Source organism: Python bivittatus, unplaced genomic scaffold (genome assembly GCF_059951505.1).
Source record: "Python bivittatus isolate LINGU-HERP-01145 unplaced genomic scaffold, Pbiv_v1 ctg000610_np1212, whole genome shotgun sequence".
Taxonomy (NCBI): Eukaryota; Metazoa; Chordata; class Lepidosauria; order Squamata; family Pythonidae; genus Python; species Python bivittatus.
In genome coordinates, this window is record NW_028277088.1 from 42,488,763 (window position 1) to 42,512,720 (window position 23,958).

At 37.5% G+C, this 23,958-nt stretch overlaps 1 protein-coding gene across 3 annotated transcripts in view; it reads left to right on the plus strand.

Moving 5' to 3' along the window:
- LOC103065903 (collagen alpha-6(VI) chain) overlaps nucleotides 1-23,958 on the plus strand; it is a 67,721-nt gene that overhangs the window by 11,661 nt on the left and 32,102 nt on the right. For all 3 annotated transcript variants that reach the window (XM_088150887.1, XM_088150888.1, XM_088150889.1), the window contains 15 exons: nucleotides 3,062-3,622; nucleotides 6,256-6,813; nucleotides 10,448-11,023; nucleotides 12,170-12,730; nucleotides 14,569-14,915; nucleotides 15,859-15,937; nucleotides 16,707-16,852; nucleotides 17,196-17,288; nucleotides 19,155-19,208; nucleotides 19,292-19,363; nucleotides 19,478-19,504; nucleotides 19,860-19,904; nucleotides 20,068-20,121; nucleotides 21,900-21,962; nucleotides 23,050-23,115. In XM_088150887.1, the coding sequence (XP_088007013.1) occupies nucleotides 3,062-3,622; nucleotides 6,256-6,813; nucleotides 10,448-11,023; nucleotides 12,170-12,730; nucleotides 14,569-14,915; nucleotides 15,859-15,937; nucleotides 16,707-16,852; nucleotides 17,196-17,288; nucleotides 19,155-19,208; nucleotides 19,292-19,363; nucleotides 19,478-19,504; nucleotides 19,860-19,904; nucleotides 20,068-20,121; nucleotides 21,900-21,962; nucleotides 23,050-23,115 (3,302 nt within the window). The remainder of the gene's footprint in view (nucleotides 1-3,061; nucleotides 3,623-6,255; nucleotides 6,814-10,447; nucleotides 11,024-12,169; nucleotides 12,731-14,568; nucleotides 14,916-15,858; nucleotides 15,938-16,706; nucleotides 16,853-17,195; nucleotides 17,289-19,154; nucleotides 19,209-19,291; nucleotides 19,364-19,477; nucleotides 19,505-19,859; nucleotides 19,905-20,067; nucleotides 20,122-21,899; nucleotides 21,963-23,049; nucleotides 23,116-23,958) is intronic.

Here is a 23,958-nt window from a genome sequence, read left to right on the forward strand (position 1 = left end):
TAGTTTGCAAGATTATTGTAATGGAATAGTAGACATTAGAGGGAAACTAACCCTTTCTTTGGGGTTTGAATGACACTGAGAGAGAATTGAAGTGTCTGCAAGGCTTCATGCTCGCTAGTCATCTGCCTTTTGGATAATTCACAATTATCTTTGCTATATCGTTTATGAGAGAAATGGATAAGTAGTAGAGGAAGGATAAATTGATTGGCTAACATAGTTCAGACAACAGATAGTTGACCAAAATGCTGGTATTAGTTTTCATGTTATACCTTGAACCTGGCATTCTCAGCTCTATGAACAAAAGGTTAAATATCTGTGTGAAGAATATCTATAAGATTCTGAGGAATATAAGCACTGCCTTTTCCAATGTTTGCTCCAAGGACCAAGTTAGATGTTACTTTAATTACATGTTTAATTACATGTAATTGTAAACATCTAGGTTTAAAAATGCATTTAATAAAAGATACAGCGGGCCCTGATTTTTCTTGGAACTGCAGCATGTGGAGGGAGGTGCAGGGGTGTCTGCAGGCAGGGATCAAAAAATTAAAGATGGTTGCCACCATAGCATGATAGACCTCCTCCCGCTTTACATGTGTCACAACACATATTAAAAAGGGGAGGGGCTTTGATCATGTGACTAAAGCCACCATCTTGAACTATTTTACCTTCCCCCATAGATACCCCTGTGGAGAAGCTTTAACCCTTCTCTCCCCATTACCTCCCTTGAGATACCTTGAGGGAATCACCTCCCACAAATGCAGGGATTAGCTGTAGAATATGCCAATTGACGCACGAAGTAATGGGTGACTTTCTTTAGAACAATGGATGAAATCTCCGTTCTGCAAATAAAATGTGGTCCATCCTTCCTTTAAATTCCTATTAATATGTTTTAAAATCTGGCATGGCTACTATATGTCTAGTTTGCTTTTGAGATAAGCAAATTTATGCACTGAACTTCCACAATTTTCTCTCTTCACAGTTATTACCATTTTTCCAAATGCATTCTATATATGTACACTACCGCTTGAATTACAGGCTCCACACCCAGGGCTGGCCATACCCTTAAGTGAGATGATATAGTCTGTTTTAGGGTTGGTGGTGGAAAAACAGCAACAATGAATTGGGATGAAACTCTCACCTGTGCCATTCCAAACCACCACTAAGAACATGGCTTCATTGCATTTTAGGTATGCATCTCTCCAGACATAGCCTACCATTCCTGCTCAATGCTCTGGTTGCTAAAAGGAGAAATACTTCCCCCTCCACTGAATTGGTTTATACTTTCACAAGAATGATATATAATAAATGTATTGCTACAGTAGCAGTTGCAATTAGAATTCTGTCCCCTTCCTCAGCCCTACTCAATCTATTATGGGTCCCTGCAGGGTGATTTGCTGAGCTCCAACTAGAATTGGCCCAAACTGTTAGGCCATCTTGGAAGAAACTATTCTTGGTTCCCCACTTTTGGGAAGTAAGGGGAACTGAGGTGAGGGGGCACTATATTTTGGGTAGCAGTACTAGTTCTTTGGAACAATCTCCCAGTGGTATTCAAACTAGTCTCTCCTTGACTGCATTCAGAAAAATGCTGAAGACTGATCTGTTCTGGATCTGCTCTAATCTGTTCTGGATTCTGTTCTATTCTAATTAGATTTAGCCATCTTTTATTTTTGTTATTTCTTACTGATTATTTGGTTGGGGGAGGGTGTTTTCATTTAAATTGTTTCCAGTTTTACTTTTAATTTTTATTCTGCATGTTTTAAATTTCTCTATAACCTGTATATCATCAAGGATTTGCAATGGGGTACAAATGCAATAAATGAATGAATAAATAATGCCAGTAGTATGAGGTCCCAAGTCACAGTTCTACTTGAAACCTTAAGACTCTGAAGACAGTATACATTGAATATAGGGTAAGACTGCAAATAGGATAGTTGGTTGGCCACCAGATAATACATCATAGGTAACTTCTGGATAATTTTTTACAGCCAGATCCACTAAGGCGGTAGGTTCCTTTGATTGCTTCCATTATTCCTTTTCAACAACATGCTGAAATCTTGAGCCCTGTTCAAGCACTCATTATCCAGAACACTCAACATGTGAGCATATTGGATAAATCTCCAATGCAAAAGGGACAAAGAAATAATTTACACCCCCCAGGGCTTGCTCAAATGGCCGTATCTTAATTGGAGCAGGGAAAACATTGTGCAGATTATCAGAAGTTTAGCTCAAATGGGAGTCAGCCTGGCAGACATTTGTGCTCAGTGCTTGAATGTCTGCAATAGCTGTCATCATTCCAGTGAGATTTGGGGGTGGGGGGATTGTCCAAGGTGTTTGATTGTTTAGCATTCTAGATAAGCCCTTGATGAGATTGCACCCAAATGGCCTTCCTCTGCTATCTGATCCTGTTTGGCTCCCTGGTTCACTGAGGAACTGTAGGAGATGAAGTGACAGAAAAGACACCTGGAGCACTGGTGGAAGAAGATGAAAGACGAGACTGACTAAGCATGGGTACATGCCGATGTTTGGGCCAACACGGTAACAGTAAAGGAAACAAAACATCTCTGTTTCTCCTCCCTTATTGGATCAACAGGCTATTACCTAATGGTACTGTTTAAGGGAGCAAGCTCCCTTTTAGGGAAGAACTGACAAGATTCCCCAACTCCCTGGCCAATATATCACTTTGTCATCTGACTACATTATCTGGCATTCCTTCTGGCCTGCAAATTCCAAGGTAATGGATAGGGTGCTCTCTAATATGACTTCTACCACCTGTGATTGGCTCATGCCTTTCCTGGCTCCTTTGACGGTCCGGGGTGTGTATGACCAACTGATTTTTGGAGGAAGAGTGCATGCCTCCTGGTCCTATTAGACTCCTCAGCAGCTTTTGATGTCATTGAGCATAGTATCCTTCTGGACTACCTACAAAAGTTTAGGATTGAGGAAACCATTTTGCAGAGGGTCCAATGACTTTCTCAGTGCATGGTTCCAATTAGTGATTGTGAGGGAGGAGAGGTTATTTCCCTGTCTCTTTAATCTGTCTAAAATTTATTTGTTCTTGCAGGATGTGTGGAAACAGAAAAAGCTGATATTTACTTTCTCATTGATGGTTCATCAAGCATCTCCTACTATAATTTTAATGAGATGAAGAAATTCCTAAAGGAGGTGATAAAGCTGTTTACCGTAGGACCCGATCATGTTCGATTTGGAGTTGTTCAATTTGCAACTCATTACAGGACAGAATTTGAACTTGATAAGTATACAAAAAGCAGCCATTTAGAAAAAGCCATTAATAATATAATCCAAATGGGAGGAGACACGTATACTGGAACTGCTATACAGTCTATGCAGCCATTGTTTGAAAAAGCAAAAGAACAGCGAGGTGGTGAAGCCCCTCGCTATCTCATTGTACTGACAGATGGAGAAGCACATGACAATGTGCTGAAACCTTCTAATATGCTGAGGAGCTCAGCTGTCAACATTTATGCCATTGGTGTGAAACCTGCTAATATCACACAGTTAAATGAGATTGCAGACTCAAAATCAAAGGTCTACTTTGTGGAACAGTTTGACTCCTTGAAAAATATAAAAAATGAAATTGTTCGAGACATATGCTCTAAAGAAGGTAAGAGAACCATCCGCTAGTCCTGTAAATAAAGTCTGTTATGTGGAGTCCTTGGTGCTCTCTGAACTTGGTTGTTTACTTGCAGACATTTCATTACCTGACTAGGTATTATCACCAGTTTGGGTTGATCAACTCAACATGATCGGTGTGGGGCTTGCTCCCTGTTTATATACAGTAGCTTGCCCTGCCAGTGTTGGTGGGGGTTGGTTTTCTCCCTGGTAGTTCCTTGATTAGGGTATTGTTTTCCTCTTGATTGTTTGTCTGTTGTTAATCCCTGCTTGTCTGGGTGTTGGCTGCTGAAGAGGATGTGTTCTGGTCTTTTTGTTTCCTTCCTAGCTTTTTTATTGTCTCTTTTGAATGGTGTGTAAATGTGGTTTATCTCTATGTGTCTATTGTTGGCTGATTTGTCTGAATGCCAAGCTTCCAGAAATTCCCTAGTGTTTTTTGGATTTAGCTTGGTCTAGGCACAGTTTCCCAGTTGAAGCTATGGTTGAGTCTGTCCATGTGCTGTGAGATTAAGGAGTTTTCATGGTGTCTTGTGACTGCTAATTGGTGTTCACGGGTGCGCTTTGCTAGTCTTCTGCCTGTCTGTCCTACATAGTGGCTGTTACAGTCCTTACACTGTATGCTGTAGATCAGAGTTCCTCAACCTCAGCAACTTTAAGATGGGTGGACTTCAACTCCCAGAATTCCCCTGCCAGCCATGAAATCCATCCATCTTAAAGTTGCTGAGGTTGAAGAACCCTGTTGTAGATGACTCTGTTAACTCTATAGATAATACAGAGATAGATTTTGCTATAGAAAATCCATTATCTGTTTAGCTATAGGAACATTGACTAATTGCAGTGCTTGTATTACAGTTATATCACAAGTTGTTATTGTTATTGTTGTTTTAAGCCAGATGGATGGGCTGGAGAATCATCTTGCCTTGGAACCTTTCTATGTCACCTGAATGAACCTTCTCCCGTTGCCCTTTTCCTCTTTTCCTATTGTCACTTCCCCTCCAGCATCTCTCATCTCCCTGTCCTCCTCTTCCTTTCCTTATCTGCCCCTTTACCCCCAATCCCCCTCCACTGCCTTTCCCTCTCCAGCATTCCTTTGTCTCTCTCCTTCTCTCTTCTGTTGCTTCTTCTTTTCTTGACACCACCTATCTGCCTTCCATTCCCTGTTCTTTTAAAACCCCCTGGCTGGCATAAACAACAGCATCCTCCAGTGCTAGGAAAACACTATGCTGGTCAAGCTATTGAAGCTGCAACTCTTATTGTTTTAAAATACAATATAGATATTAACATAGTGTTTATTATTATTATTATTATTATTATTATTATTATTATTATTATTATTATTATCATCATCATTACATATTATTAATAAATACAGTATATATGAACCTACTGTTAATATTAACATATTATTAATACAGACATAGAGTCCACGAAGTACAATGAAAAATCTCCAAGCAGTAGTTAAAAAAAAGAAGAAAAAGTGAAACTTTAAAAGAAATGTCAAAACAGTGCCTAGAACTTCAAGTGGCTTGTTGGCACATTGCATTCTTAATGCAGCTGTGAAGTTTCTGATCATGGATGCAGAGAGTTGTCCCACTTGGACTGCAGGGATCCAGATTTGGTAGTCCTTGTTAGGGAGATGCTGGATTTGTAAAGCTAATGGTGTGGGGTGGAAAGAATATCTGCCATGAGTGGAAGGTTATCTTCCCCTCCAAATACACTGCATGCTGTTTTACCTTTCCCCAGCTGAACTTTGAAACTGGAAGATCATCTAGTGAAAAAGTAGGAATACTGCATTGCAGGAATTAAGAACCCTCCCCTAAATTATGATAGCTATGAAGTACTCAGTTTTAGCTGGATGAGCTTCTATTGACTTCAGTATACACATTCTGAACTTTCTGTGACTGATAGCAAAGGGAATTTAAGTGCTGAGGACAAATTAGTCCATTTTTAATTTGCAATCTGGCAGCTGATGTTAATTCAGTGTTATAAACTCAGATAGAACCTTTGAAAAATCTTTGTTTTGTATATGCCTATTACAAATATTTGAAAAGGTTTGGTCTGACCTGGTATTTTGGGAACATGGATGACCTGGGTTGACATTCTGCTTCTCTGCAGCCTTTGATTAACTGTTAATTGCTTTGCTGTTGAAAATATTTCCCAGGAGAATATTTCCCATTTCTACAGCATTGCAAGAAAACAACAAGGCTGTATTTGCCAGGAAGCCCAAATTCAAGAAATTATATTTACATCTATATCTATATACAGCAGCACCAAGGCTAAAACAGGCATCATGACAAGATCAGAATAATGTTACATGAGAGCTGTGGAAATATAAGTGAATGAAAAGCCGGAGGTTATCTAAAGTGTTTTAACTGGTACTGAAAAGATAATGAAATATGCTTCAGACATACCACTGAGAAATGGCACTTTTTCCCTGTATTTGGGTACAGTGGGTATTATTAAAAGGGCATACTGTCATGTAGGAAAGGCCTCTGATGTTGAACTCAGGGCTTATTTGGTTAGGAGTAAATGGGAAGAAACACTGCTGAAACATGCTTTTCTTTTCTACTTGACTCATAGAAATCCAGTGTTTTCACCTGAATAATTATTCTTTTTTTCATGTAGCCTGTAAGGAAATGAAAGCCGATGTCATGTTCCTAGTGGACAGCTCTGGAAGTATAGGCCCTGAGAATTTTGGGAAGATGAAGAATTTCATGAAAGAGTTGGTAAACAAATGCCGCATTGGTCCAGATGAAGTGCGTTTCGGTGTTGTCCAGTTCAGTAGCACCAATCAAGAGGAGTTCCCACTCAGCTCATCAAAAAGCTACATTATTAACACCATTGAGACCATACATCACATGAATCAGAACACTTATACTGGAGGAGCTCTGCAATTTGTTTCTGATTATTTCAAATCTGCCAAAGGAGCACGGTCTTCTGTCAATAAAATTCTGATCCTGATCACAGATGGGGAAGCACAAGATAACGTAAAAGAACCAGCCGATGCTCTGAGGAAAGAGGGCATCATTATCTATTCCATTGGGATTTTTGGTGCCAATAGTACACAGCTACAAGAGATCAGTGGGGAACCTGACAAGGTGTTTTACTTGGAAAATTTTGATATTCTGAAGGACATCGAGGAAGACATCATGTTTGGCATATGCAGCCCGTATAAGCCTCAGGGTTAGTACTACATCTGTTGCTCTTGGGCATTTATGTGAGTGGCCTTGTCTGGCTGGGTGGAAAAAAAGAACATGGGCCTTGTAAATTCCAGAAGAAAACTGAAATTATGTGGTAAAAAGCAGAGAATTTTGTATGAAGATTGCTTTAGTGGTGGACCAAATGTTGTAGGCAGGGCTTATACAGCTGCCATGTTTTATGAAAATGCTACCTTAGAATGATGAATTCCTGAGGTCCCTGCTCAAAGGATCAAAATGCAGATTTTTTTTTTTTAAATGCTGTGTTTTGGAATAAAGATTATATGTCCTTAAAAAGAAGTATGAAAGTATAATGTCCTACCAGATACATGATAGTTCTGCAGATGAAGGTCAAGATTTACTGGTTTATTTTACTTCGTTTATAAGTAAATTAGTACTAGGACTATAAAATTATACCATATTAAAATCCTAAAACCAGAACCATTCAAGGATAGCAAGAAAAATGAAAGAAACATGGAAGTGCAGGTTTAGTAAAAAAAAAAAAAATCTAACCAAACAATTGAGTTTTCAATCAGGGAAGGAATTCTACCGCTGGCAACATTTACCCACCCACAGGTATTTTGTCTGCTCAGTTATCTTTGACATTTAGGAGATGCAAAATGGATTTACTTTATTTAGTCTCCTTATTACAGTTCTGAAGTCAAATGTTACCAGGAAGATGCTGGCCAAAGTCAACCAAGATGTCTCACTTTATTTTGGGATTTAAAGCACAGTTGCAACTATACGTTTGGTTTACCTTGATCATAGGTCTTATTGGCACAGCTGTACAGGGGAGGAGAGGAGCTCTGTGTGGCCTAACAAACTAGCTGAATTTGGTATGTCTGGCTTTAGGCTAGTTGTCAACCCCAGTGGGGCTCACCTGGGAGGAATAGTTCTCTTTCTGGTCCACTTCTGAAGATAAATGAATCCAGTGCTTCATTTGGGCCATGCTACTGCTAGTATATGCCACACTTTCATAAAATTTGTTGAAGCCCTCCAAACATTTCTAGCAATTTGAAATTTCTGATGTGAGAAAAGAGATAAATGCTGAAATACTTATGAAGTAAATATATTAATGACATTTCATTAATTGAAAGTGATTTTCATTCACATTAAGCCAAAATTACATTAAATCATATTTATTTTTTGTTCTGGCTGGTTTTTTGATGTGGCGATACCTATTTGTTTTGGAGTGCAAGCTAATGTCACCTCAGCACTGAAAAAGTGGTCCATCCCTGCTAAAGTCAAGAACTGGTGGGTCTAGGAAGATGTCTTCCCCACATGCACAATTTCAATCAGTGTACTATGTCTCTGTGTGAGTCCTTCCTCTTGTAAACCTCAGGATTTAGTTACTTTGATGTTAAGGGATGGAGGGATTTGGTTAGATTTTTTTCCTAAGATTAAGCGAGGATGTGGCAACCAGTTGCCCAAAGACAAGGACTTTGTAAGGACTGTTGCAGCAGGGCTATCAAGGATCTGAATCAGAAGCTGGCATGCCAGCTGCCCACTTGGGTTATAGGAGAAGTCAACGGCAAGAACCCATGCCACTGTGCATACAGAATTGCAGCCAACTCCCAGGGGCAAACCAATATGTGCGCTGAGTAGTAAATTACCCTACAGGACTGATCAAAGACTACGACTTTGCCCTTTGCCAGGCTAAAGGTATGTACACCACCGCCGATCAGGCTATCTCCAATTTATAATCAAATCCTGACAGTTAGTTAGACTTGTCTATCTTTTTCTCTCCCCATTGACCATATAAGTGGGATATTATTTTATTTGCTCACACTGGTTCTCCTATCATAGCATGGTTTTTCATGTTATCACTACTGGATTCAAAGAATATCGACATGTCAATTGTTATAAGATTTTTAAAAATCATGAATATTGAATCTTCTATATATTTGCTCTTTCAGGATTACCAATATTTATCTGCATGGAACAGTTTTTAAGGATAAACGTTTATTTCTACAACCTCTAACCTGTATATTTATTGTCAAAAACAAACCCAAAGCATGAGATAATTAAAAAAAAACATTTTACGGTAATTTTAAACAATGAAAAAGAAATAACAATAATACCCACTCACACATATTTAGAATCACAGATCATCTGTAAACATTGATAAGGAAATAGAAGCAAAGTCATAGCAAGACAGACCCAGCTGTTAGCATGGGTGAACAGATATATACAGTATTAAGCTGAAAAGCTCAAAAAGCTTGGTGCCATTTGCAACTGAGCAAGGGCAGGGGGCGCGGAGGATCCCACAATGGGGGCATTTGTACTCAGACTGCCCTCTACCAGGTCACTGTATTACAAGTCAGTGGCATATACAAGGCTGTCTGGAGACCACCTTCATTCGACCTTAATTGATAGATAGGTACTGATGGGAGCAGGTGCTCCAATACTAGATTAAAATACTGCACACAGCAGTATAGTGAGAGCTGAAGTAGCATAACTGATCAGAGACTCCTGAGGTATGAATTATGAAGTCCCTGGTTTTACTCTGCTTTCTCCGATGGCTTTTGTAAGTCATTCCCTCTCCATGTTAGACAGCTTGTCTGCCATTCAACACATCCCAACTATCATCCAGTATTGCAGTCCTTAAGTGAACAGGCAAAGACAAGTTTTATTTAACCTTCTCTTTGGGTGTGTTTGTGAATCAGTAATTAGAGGAAGAACAGATTCAGCCATATGTGAATTTACATGTAACTGAAACTTCTATTAAATTAATAACAATGTTTAGGGGATTACAGTATTTGCAGAATTCAAAAAAGGCCCATAGTATATTAAACAATTTAAAATAAATGCTATTGGGCTCTTTGGCCTTTTAAAAAAAGGAGTGGAAAATTATAATTTAGAAAATGGGTTAAAACAAATCCCGCTCTTAATATTGCAGGAAGCAAATCTGGATTTTTTTTTTTTCTTCTCTCTTCTTGTAGGAGTGAAGGCCAGTTAGCACTTATCTTCTTAAGAAAAGCAATGATGGGGTAGAGGAAGCTGGATTAGGGTACATTAAAAATGTAGTGGGTGGTACAGGCTCTTCTGTTACTTAACTGTAGTAATGTCCTTTGTGCTTACAGTAGCACAGAGCTGTTTGCAGCTGTTTTCTCTGCAATGATCATGTAACCACATACTGGTACAAATTTTCATTGCATTCTTATAATCAAATAATAGAAAATGGAAACTCAGCTAATTTTACATTTAATTTTTAAAGTGTAGCAAAAAATAACAGATTAGCAATACATATCAATAGAGCAGATTTTTCCACCCTAACCCTAACCCTAACTTTTTCAAAGCTGTTTCAAACCAAATCCCCAGTAAGAAAAAAAAATCTCTTAGAAATTTCAGTTGATCTTTATCCTTATGTTGAACCCCACTGTGTTAGTAAAAATGCATGTAGAACTGTGCATTAACTTTATTTATAAACAATTAGACTCTGTCTCAAATAAATGCAGTATTAGCACTCCAACAAGCTAACCTATTCACAATAAATACAACATGAATGAGAAATCACACACTCTTTGTTTGTAAAGGGACATGAGTGTAGGAGTAAAAATATATGGTGATATAAACATTTTTTAAAATGGTGCCTGTATCTTGTCTTGTTTGCTTTCCAGAGTGCAAAAGGATAAATCGTTTAGATCTGGTTTTTGTAATTGATAGTTCCAGCAGTATTGGTCCTTATAACTACAATCTCATGAAGAACTTCATGATTGGCATTGTGAATAAGTCTGATGTAGGTAAAGATCGTGTTCAGTTTGGAGCAATAAAGTATTCTGATTATCCAAAAGTTATGTTTAAGCTGAATAACTATAGTAAGAGATCAGATATCATTAACGTTATTCAGAATGATGTACTTTTAACTGGAAATACATACACAGCAAAGGCTCTTCAGCACTCAAAAGATCTTTTAATCGAAGCGAATGGTGGCCGCAAACGCCAAGGTGTCGCTCAAGTTCTTATGGTAATAACTGATGGTGAGTCTCATGATAAGGACAAACTTGGTGAAATTTCAGAGAAGCTCAGAGAGAAAGGAACGATTATTTATGCTGTTGGAATAAAAGATGCAAAGGCTGAGGAACTTAAAATCATGGCTGGATCACCAGACCGCTGGTTCTACGTGGATACATTTGAGGGACTAGAAAACATAACCAAGAAACTATCGGATCAAATGTGCATTATTTCAAGAAAAGGTAAAATATTGCCTAATTTTTCTGCTGTATGTGGGGTTTTTCTCCCAAGAGCAAGGGTATAACAATCTAATAGCTGTAGTGTTGATGATGTTTCTAATGCCAGAAGCACTCTGAAGTTGGGAAAAGTCTCAAGTTTTGTATTTCCCCCTTTTGTGATAACAATACCGAAAGGAAGAGATGAGTAAGTAAAGAGGAAAATTGGAGAACACAGTTACAGAGAGTGAGATTTTATGATGGAATGTGAGGGTGACCTTGGAAGACTGGGGGAAGAGATACCACCTAGGGAACAATCAGATGAAAGAGAAAGGAGTCTGCAACAGAATAATGGTCAGAGCAAGAAACTTAGGAAGAACCCACCCTAACTACTCAAGTGGTAAATAGAGAGAGTGGGAGATTTGTACTTTCAGACTTGCAAGATGATGTTAATGTAAACTTACAATAAAATAGAACTAGCTCATCTAGTCGTGTTTCCTGTCTGGTTTACCTGGGAAGACTGACAGATTTGGAATGAAAGATGGCAACAATCAGAAAACTTGACAGATGATTCATCCATCAGCCTGCCAATTGTCCAGTGCTTCCTTCTGAGCATGCTTACTGAGAAAAAAATGAGTAGTAAGATATTGGGAGATATTGGATAAAAGAGCCAGTTTGATGTGGTGGTTAAGGCACCAGGCTAGAAACCAGGAGAGGGTGAGTTCTAGTCTTGCCTTAGGCACAAAGCCAACTGGATGACCTTGGGCCAATCACCCTCTCTCAGCCCTAGGAAGGAGGCAATGGCAAACCACTTCCAAAATCTTGCCAAAAAAACCCTGCAGGGACTTGTCCAGTCGCCAGGAGTCAACACTGACTTGAAGGCGCACATACGCACTGAGTATGAGGTGTTACTTTAGGAGATGTTTATTTAACATCATGATACATAGAATGCAGAACCAAGAAAAAGCAAATGGAGCCGCCACAGCATGGCCAAAACTCTGTAGGCTTATAGTATCTTAAGGTGTCCCTCTGGCAGGCCTCTTTTTTTAAAATAATGAACTTGTGCAAATTGGGATTCATATTCTGTCTAAGCTGTCCTATGTGACTCTTATTTGCTCTTTGATGCAATACTTAAGGAAGACGTCATGTTTTTTTATTGTATTCCTTTTGCAGAATGTGACATCGAAGCAGAACTTGTTATCTTAACTGATTCCAGAAGTATCCCTGACAAAGAATTGAAGAGTGTGAAGGACTTTGTGAAAGCGTTGCTTAATTTAATTATTTATAATGGCAAAATTCTAGTTGGCATGGCCCAATTTAGTAATAAATTTCAAGAAGAATTCCAGCTGGGTGCTTATCAAAACCTGTCAGAACTGAATAGTAAAATCACTAACATGTCACTGATCACAGGGGACTCCACAATGATTGGATTTGCTCTCAAAGAAGTCAAATCCTTCTTCAAATCAAGTAAACAGAGAGCGGCTCGAAGTATCAACCAAAAGTTGCTCATATTCACTGACGGAAGGTCAGATGATGAGTTTCCTCAACCAGCAAAAGATCTGAGAGAGGAAGGTGTAGAAATCCATGCAGTTGGAGTAGGAGCCATGACTGATGCAAGACTTCTGCAGCTTACCAATTCCCCAAGCAGAAAATATAGAATTAACTCTTATGGTGATCTAAATACTATTCTAAATCATGTAAATGATGAAATTTGTAAAGTGCCTACTGATGCAAGTAAGTCCCATTCAGTTAAAAAAAATGCTTGGTTGCTTACATGATAAAGGATTTTAGTTTTTAGTATTTGATTCTTGTCACATAGCCAAATCATTGTAACCATCTCTTTTTGTGACTTGGTTTGTTGAACAAAATCCAGACGTCCATGTGATTAATTCTGCCTGCAAGAAGGACCTTGTTCCTTTTCTGATTCCCTCTTCAAAACATTCCAGGCTATATTGTAAACTTAAAAGAACTTCAGTAGTCTGCAGAGTGAAACAGTGGCTTAAACCACTGTTTCACTCTGCAGACTACTGAAGTTCTTTTAAGTTTACAAAGTTTACAAAGAGTTCTTGATAAGGAGGGGAAATAAAAACTTCATTAAGCACCCATGAACATTTCTAATGCCTAATGTAAATGGGTAGATTGGATCATCTGTTCATTTTTCAGTGTTTCATTATCTATATTCTAATCATATTTTTCCTATTTCAGTCAAGCTAATTTGACTCTCTTGTTTGGTTCTGGCATCTGATCTGAGAATGCTTCAAAACTAACAGATTTTCTAGAGATAAATTTTAAAAGCATCTTACTAAGTAAGAACAACAATCCCACTATTAAATTAGAGTAAAATCCGCAAACTACTGATGAATTAGTTGTGAACCATTAGTGAGGAAAAAAAAATCTATCAAAAAATCTTTAAGAAGTAGTTAAGTGCTTTCTTACGTATTTCAGAAAAGACTTCATTCTGTTGGTATCAAATACCAAGGAACTTTGTGGGTCAGATAATAAAGTTTAGATAATTATTTCGAATTATTTCCTCAGTCCTGTTTTTATTCATGCTTATTAACCAAGTTCTTTAAATCTGTTTTTAATTATTCTCAAAAAATATACTCGGATGATTAACATATAATTATCAGCTGAGTGTGATTAAAAACTTTTAAGAAGAACGTTCAATATATAGAGTGCTTTTGAGTTGCATGCAGCTTTGATACTTCAATATTCTAAGAGAAAAATTCAGAAAAATCTTTTTGAGTGGCTTTTGTAGGAAAGCAATACTCCAAAGTGCAGATGGAGAATTATGTATGAATGCTTCCTTCTTCCCAAAGGGGGGAAAAAACTTCAGTGAACACAGAAAACTATAAATTTGTTTTAGAACTCTGTGAAAAATAAACTAAATATAAATAGTTTATGTAGATATTTTCTATGGCTGGGTTCCCATGATATGCTAATGTGATTTATTTGGCTTTAGATTAGTTTGCTGTAATAGCCGAAGCATTAAACTATGATTTGTGGCTTTCCACACTGTGGACCATGGCCAAATGTGGTTTATTAATAAATCATGGTTAAAACAAACAATGGCTTAGGAAGTTGTATGACCACAGTCCCTCTATATAGAGGTGACTTGTAATTTATACTAATATAACTTAATATAAAAGTTTTATATCTGTAGTCTGAAGAAGGAAGGAAGGAAGGAAGGAAGGAAGGAAGGAAGGAAGGAAGGAAGGAAGGAAGGAAGGAAGGAAGGAAGGAAGGAAGGAAGGAAGGGTCGGTCAAGTGTTATCAAATTATTCTGCTAGATGGGTACTGTAGCTCAGTTCAAAGCATCTCATTTAGTTTAGCTTTTTATGCTATTGCAACATCATGATGGCCAAAATCTTTTAAGTCAGAGTATGTTTAAATTTACATGTAGCTGGCTATGTACTACCTCCCCACAAATGCTTATCCAGGTAACCCTAAAGAAATGAGAAGCAATCCATTTTGAAAGATGCAATGTTAAGTATTGCCAGGATTTGCTTGATTTCAACTGCAAATTTGTTTTACTGCTTTCTGATATTTTGCTTTTGTATTCATCTCAACAGCATGTTTTGTAGATGTGATTATTGGATTTGATATCTCATCACAGAAGTCAGGGGACAATTTATTCAGTAAGCAACATCTTTTGGAGACCCAGCTTCCTGATATTATAAAAAGTCTTACGTCTTTAAGTACTGCAAGTTGCACTAAGGGTAAAAAAGTCCAGTTCAGTGTGACTACTTCAGTACAAAACACAAAGCCACCTTACTTGGTAACTCGTCAAATTGATACAAATTTAGTAGAAGGACTCAGAAACATTGTGGTTGACAGTCCATCTCATCTCACTGTCAACTTCTTGGACGATATTTGGAATTCATTTAAAAATGAGGCTGCTGAAGAAAAACGAAACATGGTAATTTATTCTCATCTTGATAGTTTCTATTCAAATACTGCATCACAGCAGATAGCAACTTACTATTTAAATTGGAATAATTTAAATCGTCTTCATTAATGATATGGCACTCCTTTAAAATTGGATTGTATGAATCAAAGGAGAAGAGTTGTAATCAGTTTGATATATATTACCTTTTCTGGTTTCAGTGACCTCTTAGTTATTCATTTTGATTAAAAGCTTTTGAGAAAATTGGAACATTTACATAGCAGCCTTTAATAATTAATCTATGTTTTACAGGATGAATAAAATGATCCTATACAACAAATGTATTCATTTTTTGTTGTTTACTGCAGAATTTACTATAGTGAAATACTGAACGGTTAAAAGAATTTTTTTGGGGGGGGATCATTGGCATTTCAAAATGTGGGAAATTCCCATTGGCTGAAAATATTATATGCCAATCAACTTTCTTGAACAATCCTTTAATTAAAGATGCTTTTGCTCAGATTTTATCTCCATTTTTAATTAATTCAGAGACTACTTTTGGATATTTCAAATGATATCTCTCTCCTTAAGATTATAAATGGCTTTATATACGCTCAGCCTTTACGTTTTTTATAATCTCTTTAAGATTATAAATGGCTTTATATATACTCAGCCTATACCAAAGATGGCCAGTTTGGTAATTATTTGTTCTTATTTATTATGCCCTTTTCTACTTCCAATATTTTGTTTATCACTGTAGGGTTAAATAGTTTTCAACAAAAAAAGTGGGTCTTCTTGTAATCCCTATCAATGTTGGTTTATCTGAATGCATCTTCATTTCTCCAAATGTATACATTTCTCTTTGTTGTTCATCGTACTATTTGATAAATGAGGCTGTGTTGTATTACGTGCATCTTGTTCTGGTTCCCTTGGTCTATGTCCCTAGTTTAATCTCATTGTCCTTATCTTTTTTTAGGTATTACTTCTTTTCTCTGATGGCTTGGATGATAATATAAAAGCACTTGAACAAAAATCTGAAGAACTTAGAATACAAGGTATATAACAGCAAATAAAATATGATACTTTAGTTCAAGTGGAAGTTTTACGTTATTATTCCAAAATTCTTCCTTGATGGAATTCAGGGTTGCAAATTCTCATCTGCCCTTCCTTGGTCAGCCGAAAAATAACCTTATCTCATATTATGTACCTTCAAGGAACTAGAAATATTCAGTTAAAAAGCTTGAAGGAAGAAATTATTTTACATTTAAAGGCAAGAGATGAAGAAGTGATTCTAATAAAGGATTTTCATCTTGTTCTTGTCCTATCTGTCTAGCAAAAAGATGTTGCAGTTTCAACGCAACTTCTAGTATATGAGAAGAATTCAACAACTGCAGTTTGGGGGGTTTATCCAGTCTGTGTCCATGTCATATATATTCAAGTGCACTTGTTCCATTTTGCCATTTTTTATGCTTCTTTTTAAACAAATATCTACTATTATCTGAATTTCAGATCTATAGCTCCTCAATCATGTGCACATTTCTATGCAATTTTCTATACATTTACCCCTTTTATAGTCACAGTTATGCATGTCTAAAATTCAGTTCCATTGCTATATCAACAGCAAAAATTTTTTTAAAAAAAATTACTAGGAATTCTTATTTCAGATTATGATTGGGCAAGCCCAGCTACCTGGATTATTCTGTTACCTTTAAGTTTGGTACACGTGCCCAACTGTTCCAGCTAGAATGGAATGTGAAAAAAATATATAATAATCTAAGAAGCAGATATTAAAACGATATTGACAATAATCATGGTTTCAAATAGGACTGGATGGAATAATAACAGTTGCCCTGGAAGGAACCAAAGATATTGATCAACTTCGACATATTGAGTTTGGAAAGGGATTTGGATATAACATTCAATTATTGATTGGTGCACAAAATATTGCCACGAAGCTGTTTCAGTATATGGTAAGTTCATAAGATGAAAACCACTGGATTAGATTTTGAGACTTAAAGGATCCTTCTTTTGCTGGAGTGGCATGACCTGAGTAGCAGAGGCATCCACAGAAGAAGGCGAGGGAGGGCAAATGACAAAGGCAACTTTGCGCCATTGCACTGCAAACATTGCTGCTTTTGTATGTAGGTCATGAAATTTCACACATGTATGAAACAGATGGATGTTGCTTTTGTCATTTTGATGAAAGTCTTGGATCCCTCTAAGAATCAATATGCAAGTGGCAATTATAGCAGTCGTAAGTATTATAACTACCCAAATTTTCTAAGGATAACATCATAATTTCCTCTCTTCAAGGACCAAATTGCAGAGAGAAAATGCTGCTGCGTATTTTGTAGGTGTGAGGGAGAAGAAGGACCCCGTGGAGTAAGGCGAGGAAAGGGGCATAAGGTAAAGAGATTATGCATCGCTTAATTCTGATCACAGTGTCACAGTGACTTGGAGTGACAACTTATACTTTAGTTAGAAATTTAGGATTGTGGAAAATTAATGGTAAAGGCAACAACAACAACAATGAAAAGAGTATAACATTGGGACTACAGTAGTACTATAGTATTATTATTAGGTATCAATAATTTATAAACAATACATTTCTTCACAACTATTTCTTCATATTAAAACAAATGTGCAAGGGGGTCAATGGGGTGTCAAAAAAATCAAGATGATGGCTGTGACTGCTTAATCAAAGCCCCACTCCTTTTTGCATGGTTATGGATGCCATCTTGATTCTTTTGACACCCCTGCAGACACCTCTGCAAATGTGTCAAGAGAAGCCAAGGTTAACTTATACCACAGGTGTAATGGTATGTGAGAAAGACCTTGGGAGATGGGGTGAAAACCTGCTGCCTAGGGAACAGTCAGATAAAAGGCAGCATAGCCCACAGCTGCTTAGTGGGTGGAGCAAGAGGCTCAGAAGGAACCCTCCTTAAGTTCTCAGGCTATATAGGGGACGGCAGGAGAATTGTACTTTCAGACTTGCAAGATTTTGTTCATGTAACTTTATAATAAAGTAGAATTAGTTTTTCTGGTTGTGTTTCCTGCCTGGTCTACCTGGTAAAGCTGACATTGGGCTACCTTTGCTTAAATTAGATTATTTCAATTATTTCAATATTAAATTAGATTATTATTTATTATTAAATTAGATTATTAATTTCCAGATTTGTTCCCTTAATCTATCTGTAAGTAATTGTTAATATGTCACATGACCATCTGGAGTATGGAACCATTTGTGAGAGAATTCATAGAGCAACGCTATACTTATCTGAAGGCCAGCTAAAGGCCTTGGGAACTTGTCTAGATGCTGTCATTCTTGCAGTGCAATGGAAGCTGCCGATAAAGGAAATATATGCTACTACAGATCCTTGATAATTAGGCAGGAAGTTTCACCTGGGGAAATGTCCCTTTAGTGGTATTCCACTGGGGAGATAGCTGGAATTGGTCATACTGGGACCATACTGGAAAACTGCTAAGATTAGCCACTTCTGTAAGTCTGGTTTCTCTCATACCTTTGTTTTTTTAGGTTAATAGTAGTAAATAAATGTCTCCCACCTTTAAGGACATCCCATTTTTCATCCAAAATTGCTGAAGGCTCAAGTTCTTTAACAATTATGTATTAACATTCAGGTAAAATAAAACAGCAGAATTTGGAAAATTGTTAGAAGTATAATAATCAATAATAAGACATATGAAAGATGCATCTTGTACCATTTCAAGAAGTGGAGAAAATGAGGGATTATAATAGTTATCAAGGAAACACTTTCCATACTTTAGGAACGACGTAAGAGAAGGCTGTGTCTCAGGTATCTAACAAATGGAGTTCTAGAAATGGCAGTGTCTTCAGAACAGACCCTTCAACACCTCTTTTTTTTTTTTTTTGGTGCCTTGAGTCAGTGTTGAATCCCTGAAGTTGCCATTGCCTCCTTCCTAGGGCTGAGAGAGAGTGACTGGCCCAAGGTCACCCAGCTGGCTTCGTGCCTAAGGCAGGACTAGAACTCATGGCCTCCTGGTTTCGAGCCAGATCCCTTAACCACTACACCAAACTGGCTCTCTCAACATTTCTTAGAGCTATAATAATTTAAATGAACACCTTAAATTATGTCCAGAAAACAAGTCCATCATATCAAATGTAGAGGGTGATGTTAGCAGCCTTCTCTTCATCACAGCCCATTAGCACATCCTGTTAGCCATTTTTGATTTTATTTTTTACCTGAATGTATCCATTATTTCAATATTTACAATTTTAATTTATATTTTTAGGGTGTGCCTGGTTTTGCGGGACATTCAGGACATCTCGGAGATGATGGAGAGCCGGTAAATTGTATGATCTTTGAATTAATTCCTCAATGTTTTGGTAAGATACATGCTTTTGCTGAATTTTTGATCTTCTGTTGCAGGGTCCCAGGGGAATCCCTGGAATTCCGGGAAAGAAAGGTGATATAGGAGAGTGTGGCATTAGAGGGCGAAAGGTAGGAATTTACCCATAATTTCCTTTTGATCAGGGAGGCTTTGTTGTATTTTGCTTTTAAAGTTTGTGTTATGTTAGCTTTATGATTTAATGCATACCTGTTTAAATCTCTCAGGGTCAACGAGGACTGCATGGAGAAACGGTAAGTAAGAAAATATTAAATGTTTGCAAAATTTTAATTATTGCTGTTTATTTAACAAGTTAACTTCTAAGTTTAAGACATCCGATCATTATGATGGTGAGAAAGAAAGGCCTGGGACCCCAAAGGAAAAAAAATGATGAAACTGGTAGCAAGCATGATATAAAACATTTCATAATATGTTAGGAAATGAAACTCAAGTCAAGGTGGGGGAAAAATATATATATATAATTGATGATCTTTCACTAGTTTTGATCAGCTGCTAAATTGGCAAATGTTTAATTTCTATTGGATATTATTATGTTGGATAATAAACAGGTGAAAACTGAGCTCATGCTAACTGGGTTTATTCTCTCAGGGAAAGGATGGGGCTGATGGAGTTGATGGAATTCACGGAGAAGAGGTAAACGAAAGGTTTTTCTCATCTTCTTATGTGCCAGTGGTGTATATGAATGTACATGTATGTGTGTGTGTGTGTGTCTGTGTGTGTATCTTCACCCAGTGGTATATGCATGCATGCACACACACACATACACAAACACACACTTTTTTTGTTTTTGTTTTAGGGATCACTTGGACTTCCAGGACTAAAAGGAGAAAAGGGGGACCCAGGAGAAATGGTACCATTTAAAATCCTCATGTTGCATTACTTTTGTAGATCAACAAACACAAAAAACATTTTTGTCTTGAGATTCAGACATCACTGGTCATTCTTTTGGTACTTGAAGGACTCCAGTGTTTGCCATTAAAACAATCGATGTGCATGATTCTTCAGAAGCCCAGCCACTTCTCCCCACCAAAATCTTTCTTTCAGATGAAATTAAATGCTTTCCTTGATTCCCCCTGAGAAGCTTCCTCGGGGGAAGTCAATGATGTCAAAATGGTAGGTGCAACTGGGAGATTGATGCCTCACCCCTTTTTATGTGCGATGTATGTTAAAAGGAGTGGGGCTTCGACAGCCAACTGTACCCACCATTTTGATGTTGACTGCCTCTGTGGACACCCTTGCCAGCTATCTTTCTCCCCAGCTTTGTAGCTGCTCAGCTTTGTTTTCTGAAGTGTGTGTGGTAAAAGAAGAGGCAGGATCAAAAATGAGCATGGGGTGGGTGAATGTGGACTCAATACAAAAATGACTGAGCAATATGAAAGAAGTATGTTGAAATAGTGGGGTCATGTAGAGGGAATGAAGATTGAATTGCAAACAAATACATAAAGGAAGAGTGAAAGGGTCTAGGGGAAGGGGAAGACTGAGCAAGTTGTGATTGGATGGAGCTGATGAGATCCCCAAAAAGAGAGGGGTGAGTAGTTTAGAGAACAAGAGGTAGTGTATGAAGAGTTGGGTGAACATGGTGGAAGCAAGAATAGCTTGTAAGAATAGAAAGATATGGAAAAATATAACAAATGGTGTGCCTTTAAGCTAGATTTACCTATGCTTCCTTTCCTTTTTCTTTTGGTTATTATTTTTTACTCATTTTTTATGCCTTGTATTCTGATAAGAAAATAGCATGATGGATGTATTTATTGTATATTCTTTCTTTGCAGTTGGCTAGCTATTCAGGCATATATTCTTTGCTCAGTTAATGGGAGAAATGAGCTATGGAGAACGGGTAGGAACTCCATCAACTTGTCAGTTTGGGATCAGTCAGCATCTAGGTTTTGCTGACATCTGCTGATTGCTGCAGACGGAGCAATGCAAGACACAGCTCAAGATAGCCATAATCCCAAACAGTTTGGTTCTGAAGGAGCTAGATGTAACAGTAGCACTTTAGAGACATTTGTGTAGAAAAGCCTTTAATTTTACTATATAATGGTGTATTTATGTATGATGTCTGAATCTTCAACATCTTTATGGGATATTGTGGATCCGTTCTCCCGAGAAACAAAAGATAGTGTGTTTTTGAGGTGTTTCCTCAACAGACAAAAGGATGCATTCTAAAAATGGAACAGGAGTGACTTGGGTTTGCTGGACTGAAATCCCCCTTTTTTCCCCAGAAGTGCTCCTAAAACAGGAAAAAAACTTAAACCAGCTCCAGAACTGACACCTATTTTCTTTCCTGTTGAAGCCAGAAAACTGATCACTAATAAAGGAGGGAAAGATATCAATTCCTAGAAGGATAAATCTGGCTTAGAAAGTGGTGGTTCTTCTATTCTGGATTCTTTTTCTATCATTGTTATAGAATAATTCTCCATTCCATTAAGTTTTCACATACTGTTTTTTGCACCAAACATCAGAGCACAAGCAGTATGTAAATCATGTTATAGCATGCTATTGTTAGTGTTACAAGAGCATCAAAGTGAAGTGCTCTCCCAATATAAAAGCAACTGCTATTCAATCAAGCATGAATTTTGAGACAAATCTAAACCAGGATCTTTTCACACAAGTATCATATATCTTTAGGGCAACACAGGACCAGAAGGCCCTTCTGGTGACTTGGGACCAAAAGGCGCCCAAGGAGAACTTGTAAGTTTATTTTCAAAAATATTGTATGTACTATATCTGTATGTATTGTACTGCATTACATTATACTATATGTATGTATGTTTGTATGTGCAAGAGCGAAAAAAAGAAAATGGTATTTTTTGTTCGACTACAGAATAATTACCCATAATTAGAAAATCTTAGCATCCATAAATGTAGTAAGCCTGAGGGTCTGCGGGGGGGATGGGAGTGTCGAAAAAGTCAGGATGGCAATTGTGATTCCATAGTCAATGCCCCACACATTTTTCACACACACACGCACGGCCACCATTTTGATTTTTCACCTCCACTGGGGACACCTCTGAGAGTTAGATCTTGTTGAATGTATAACAGGCCATGTGCCTTGGGTATCCAATATCATGCCACAAGACAAATACCATATGCTATTGAAGAATGCCACAAAAAAATTATTATCTAAACTAGAGATGTGGTATGTATGTTTCAACTTCTGCAAGTGGCCCCTAGATGTTTTTGGGGAGGGGGGTGGACCCCAAAGCCTGTAGTACCAAGCTACTAAAAACCAGCAACATGGTTCTGAAAAATGTACTGCAGGAAACTAAATGAAAGAATTATGTTAATTCTCTAATTCTAATAGATTTACCACATCTGCAAAGATGAAAATCCTCTCCTTGATGCCTCAGATATGGAAAACAGGACAAATGTTCTGCCCCCTGAGATGATTACTAACCCTGGCTATCCCTTGAGGCCCTCATTTACCATCAATGAATCAATCAACCACTAGCTGCAAAAGGGTTGTCTCCCCATGATCTAAATCAGCCAAGTAGATTCAGGAATATTTTTTCAGACCTGTATTGTTGTTACATTACTGGATAACAATTAGAACTTCAAATAAGACATACATTAAAAAAAATATGCCAATTACTATCATAAAACACCTGGCATCTAGTTAAGAAACATTTTCCTGACCCCCACAGTCCCTACTGCTTAAACTAATATGACCAGATTACTTATTACCTGATAAACCTTGTGAATGGACATGTTTGTTGTTTAAATTTGATAATCTTGGAGATAATTCCATAATCAGGTGGCTCTCATATATATATTACAGGGTGAACCTGGACTGCTCAATGACAGAAAAGGAGCAAAAGGATTCAAAGGGCATTCAGGAAGGACGGTAATTGTTACACGTTCATTTTCAAACCATAATAGTGCAGGTTTTATCAGAAAGTATTGAGGAATGTAACCACTATAGATAACTTGTGCCTGCAAAGTAGAAAGGTTTAAGGCAAAAGGACTAATGCCTAGTCCTTTTGTGCAAAGTCTTCAAAAGAGGGAGAACAAAGCACCTCTTTTCAGCTTGTTAAAACTGCTGCTTCAGTTTATATGTGGAGGCAGCCAGGAGCAGCTTCTGAAGCAGCCGTGGAAGCATTGTGAAAGATGCAGTTACTTTAATGATTTGAAGAGAAGGGCTTCACTCTGGTCCTTACATGATGCAAAGCATCTCTCGTGACGGCCTTGCGCAGCCCTTATCTCCAGGCAAAAAAGAAGGATGAATATGACAATTATTTGACAGAGTTTGGTGTGACATAAGAAAGGATCCAGGCACTTGACATCCTGTCTGACTACTATGAGGTGGCAAGATCCTTAAGTCCCATCACATCATATTAATATCATAAAAATAAACCTGGTGCCCACATTTTAAGTAAGACTTGGATCTTGGTGACTCCCAGATTCCCTTCATCCCCATGATGCAGTTAACCTTAGAAAGAAAGAAAAAAAATTGTGCAATAAAAGCTTTTTCTCCTGCTGAAGCTAATTGCAGCCTAGTTAGGGAGGAAATAATTAGAGCACTACTGATGAAAAATGAGAGGCATGCCGCTAATAATTCATTTGTTAAAAATCTAAACGTGTTTTCTATTTATTTATTTATTTATTTATTTATTTATTTATTTATGTTTGTAATGTATGTATGTATGTATGTATGTATGTATTTATTTGGCTGCCCAATTCCAGATGA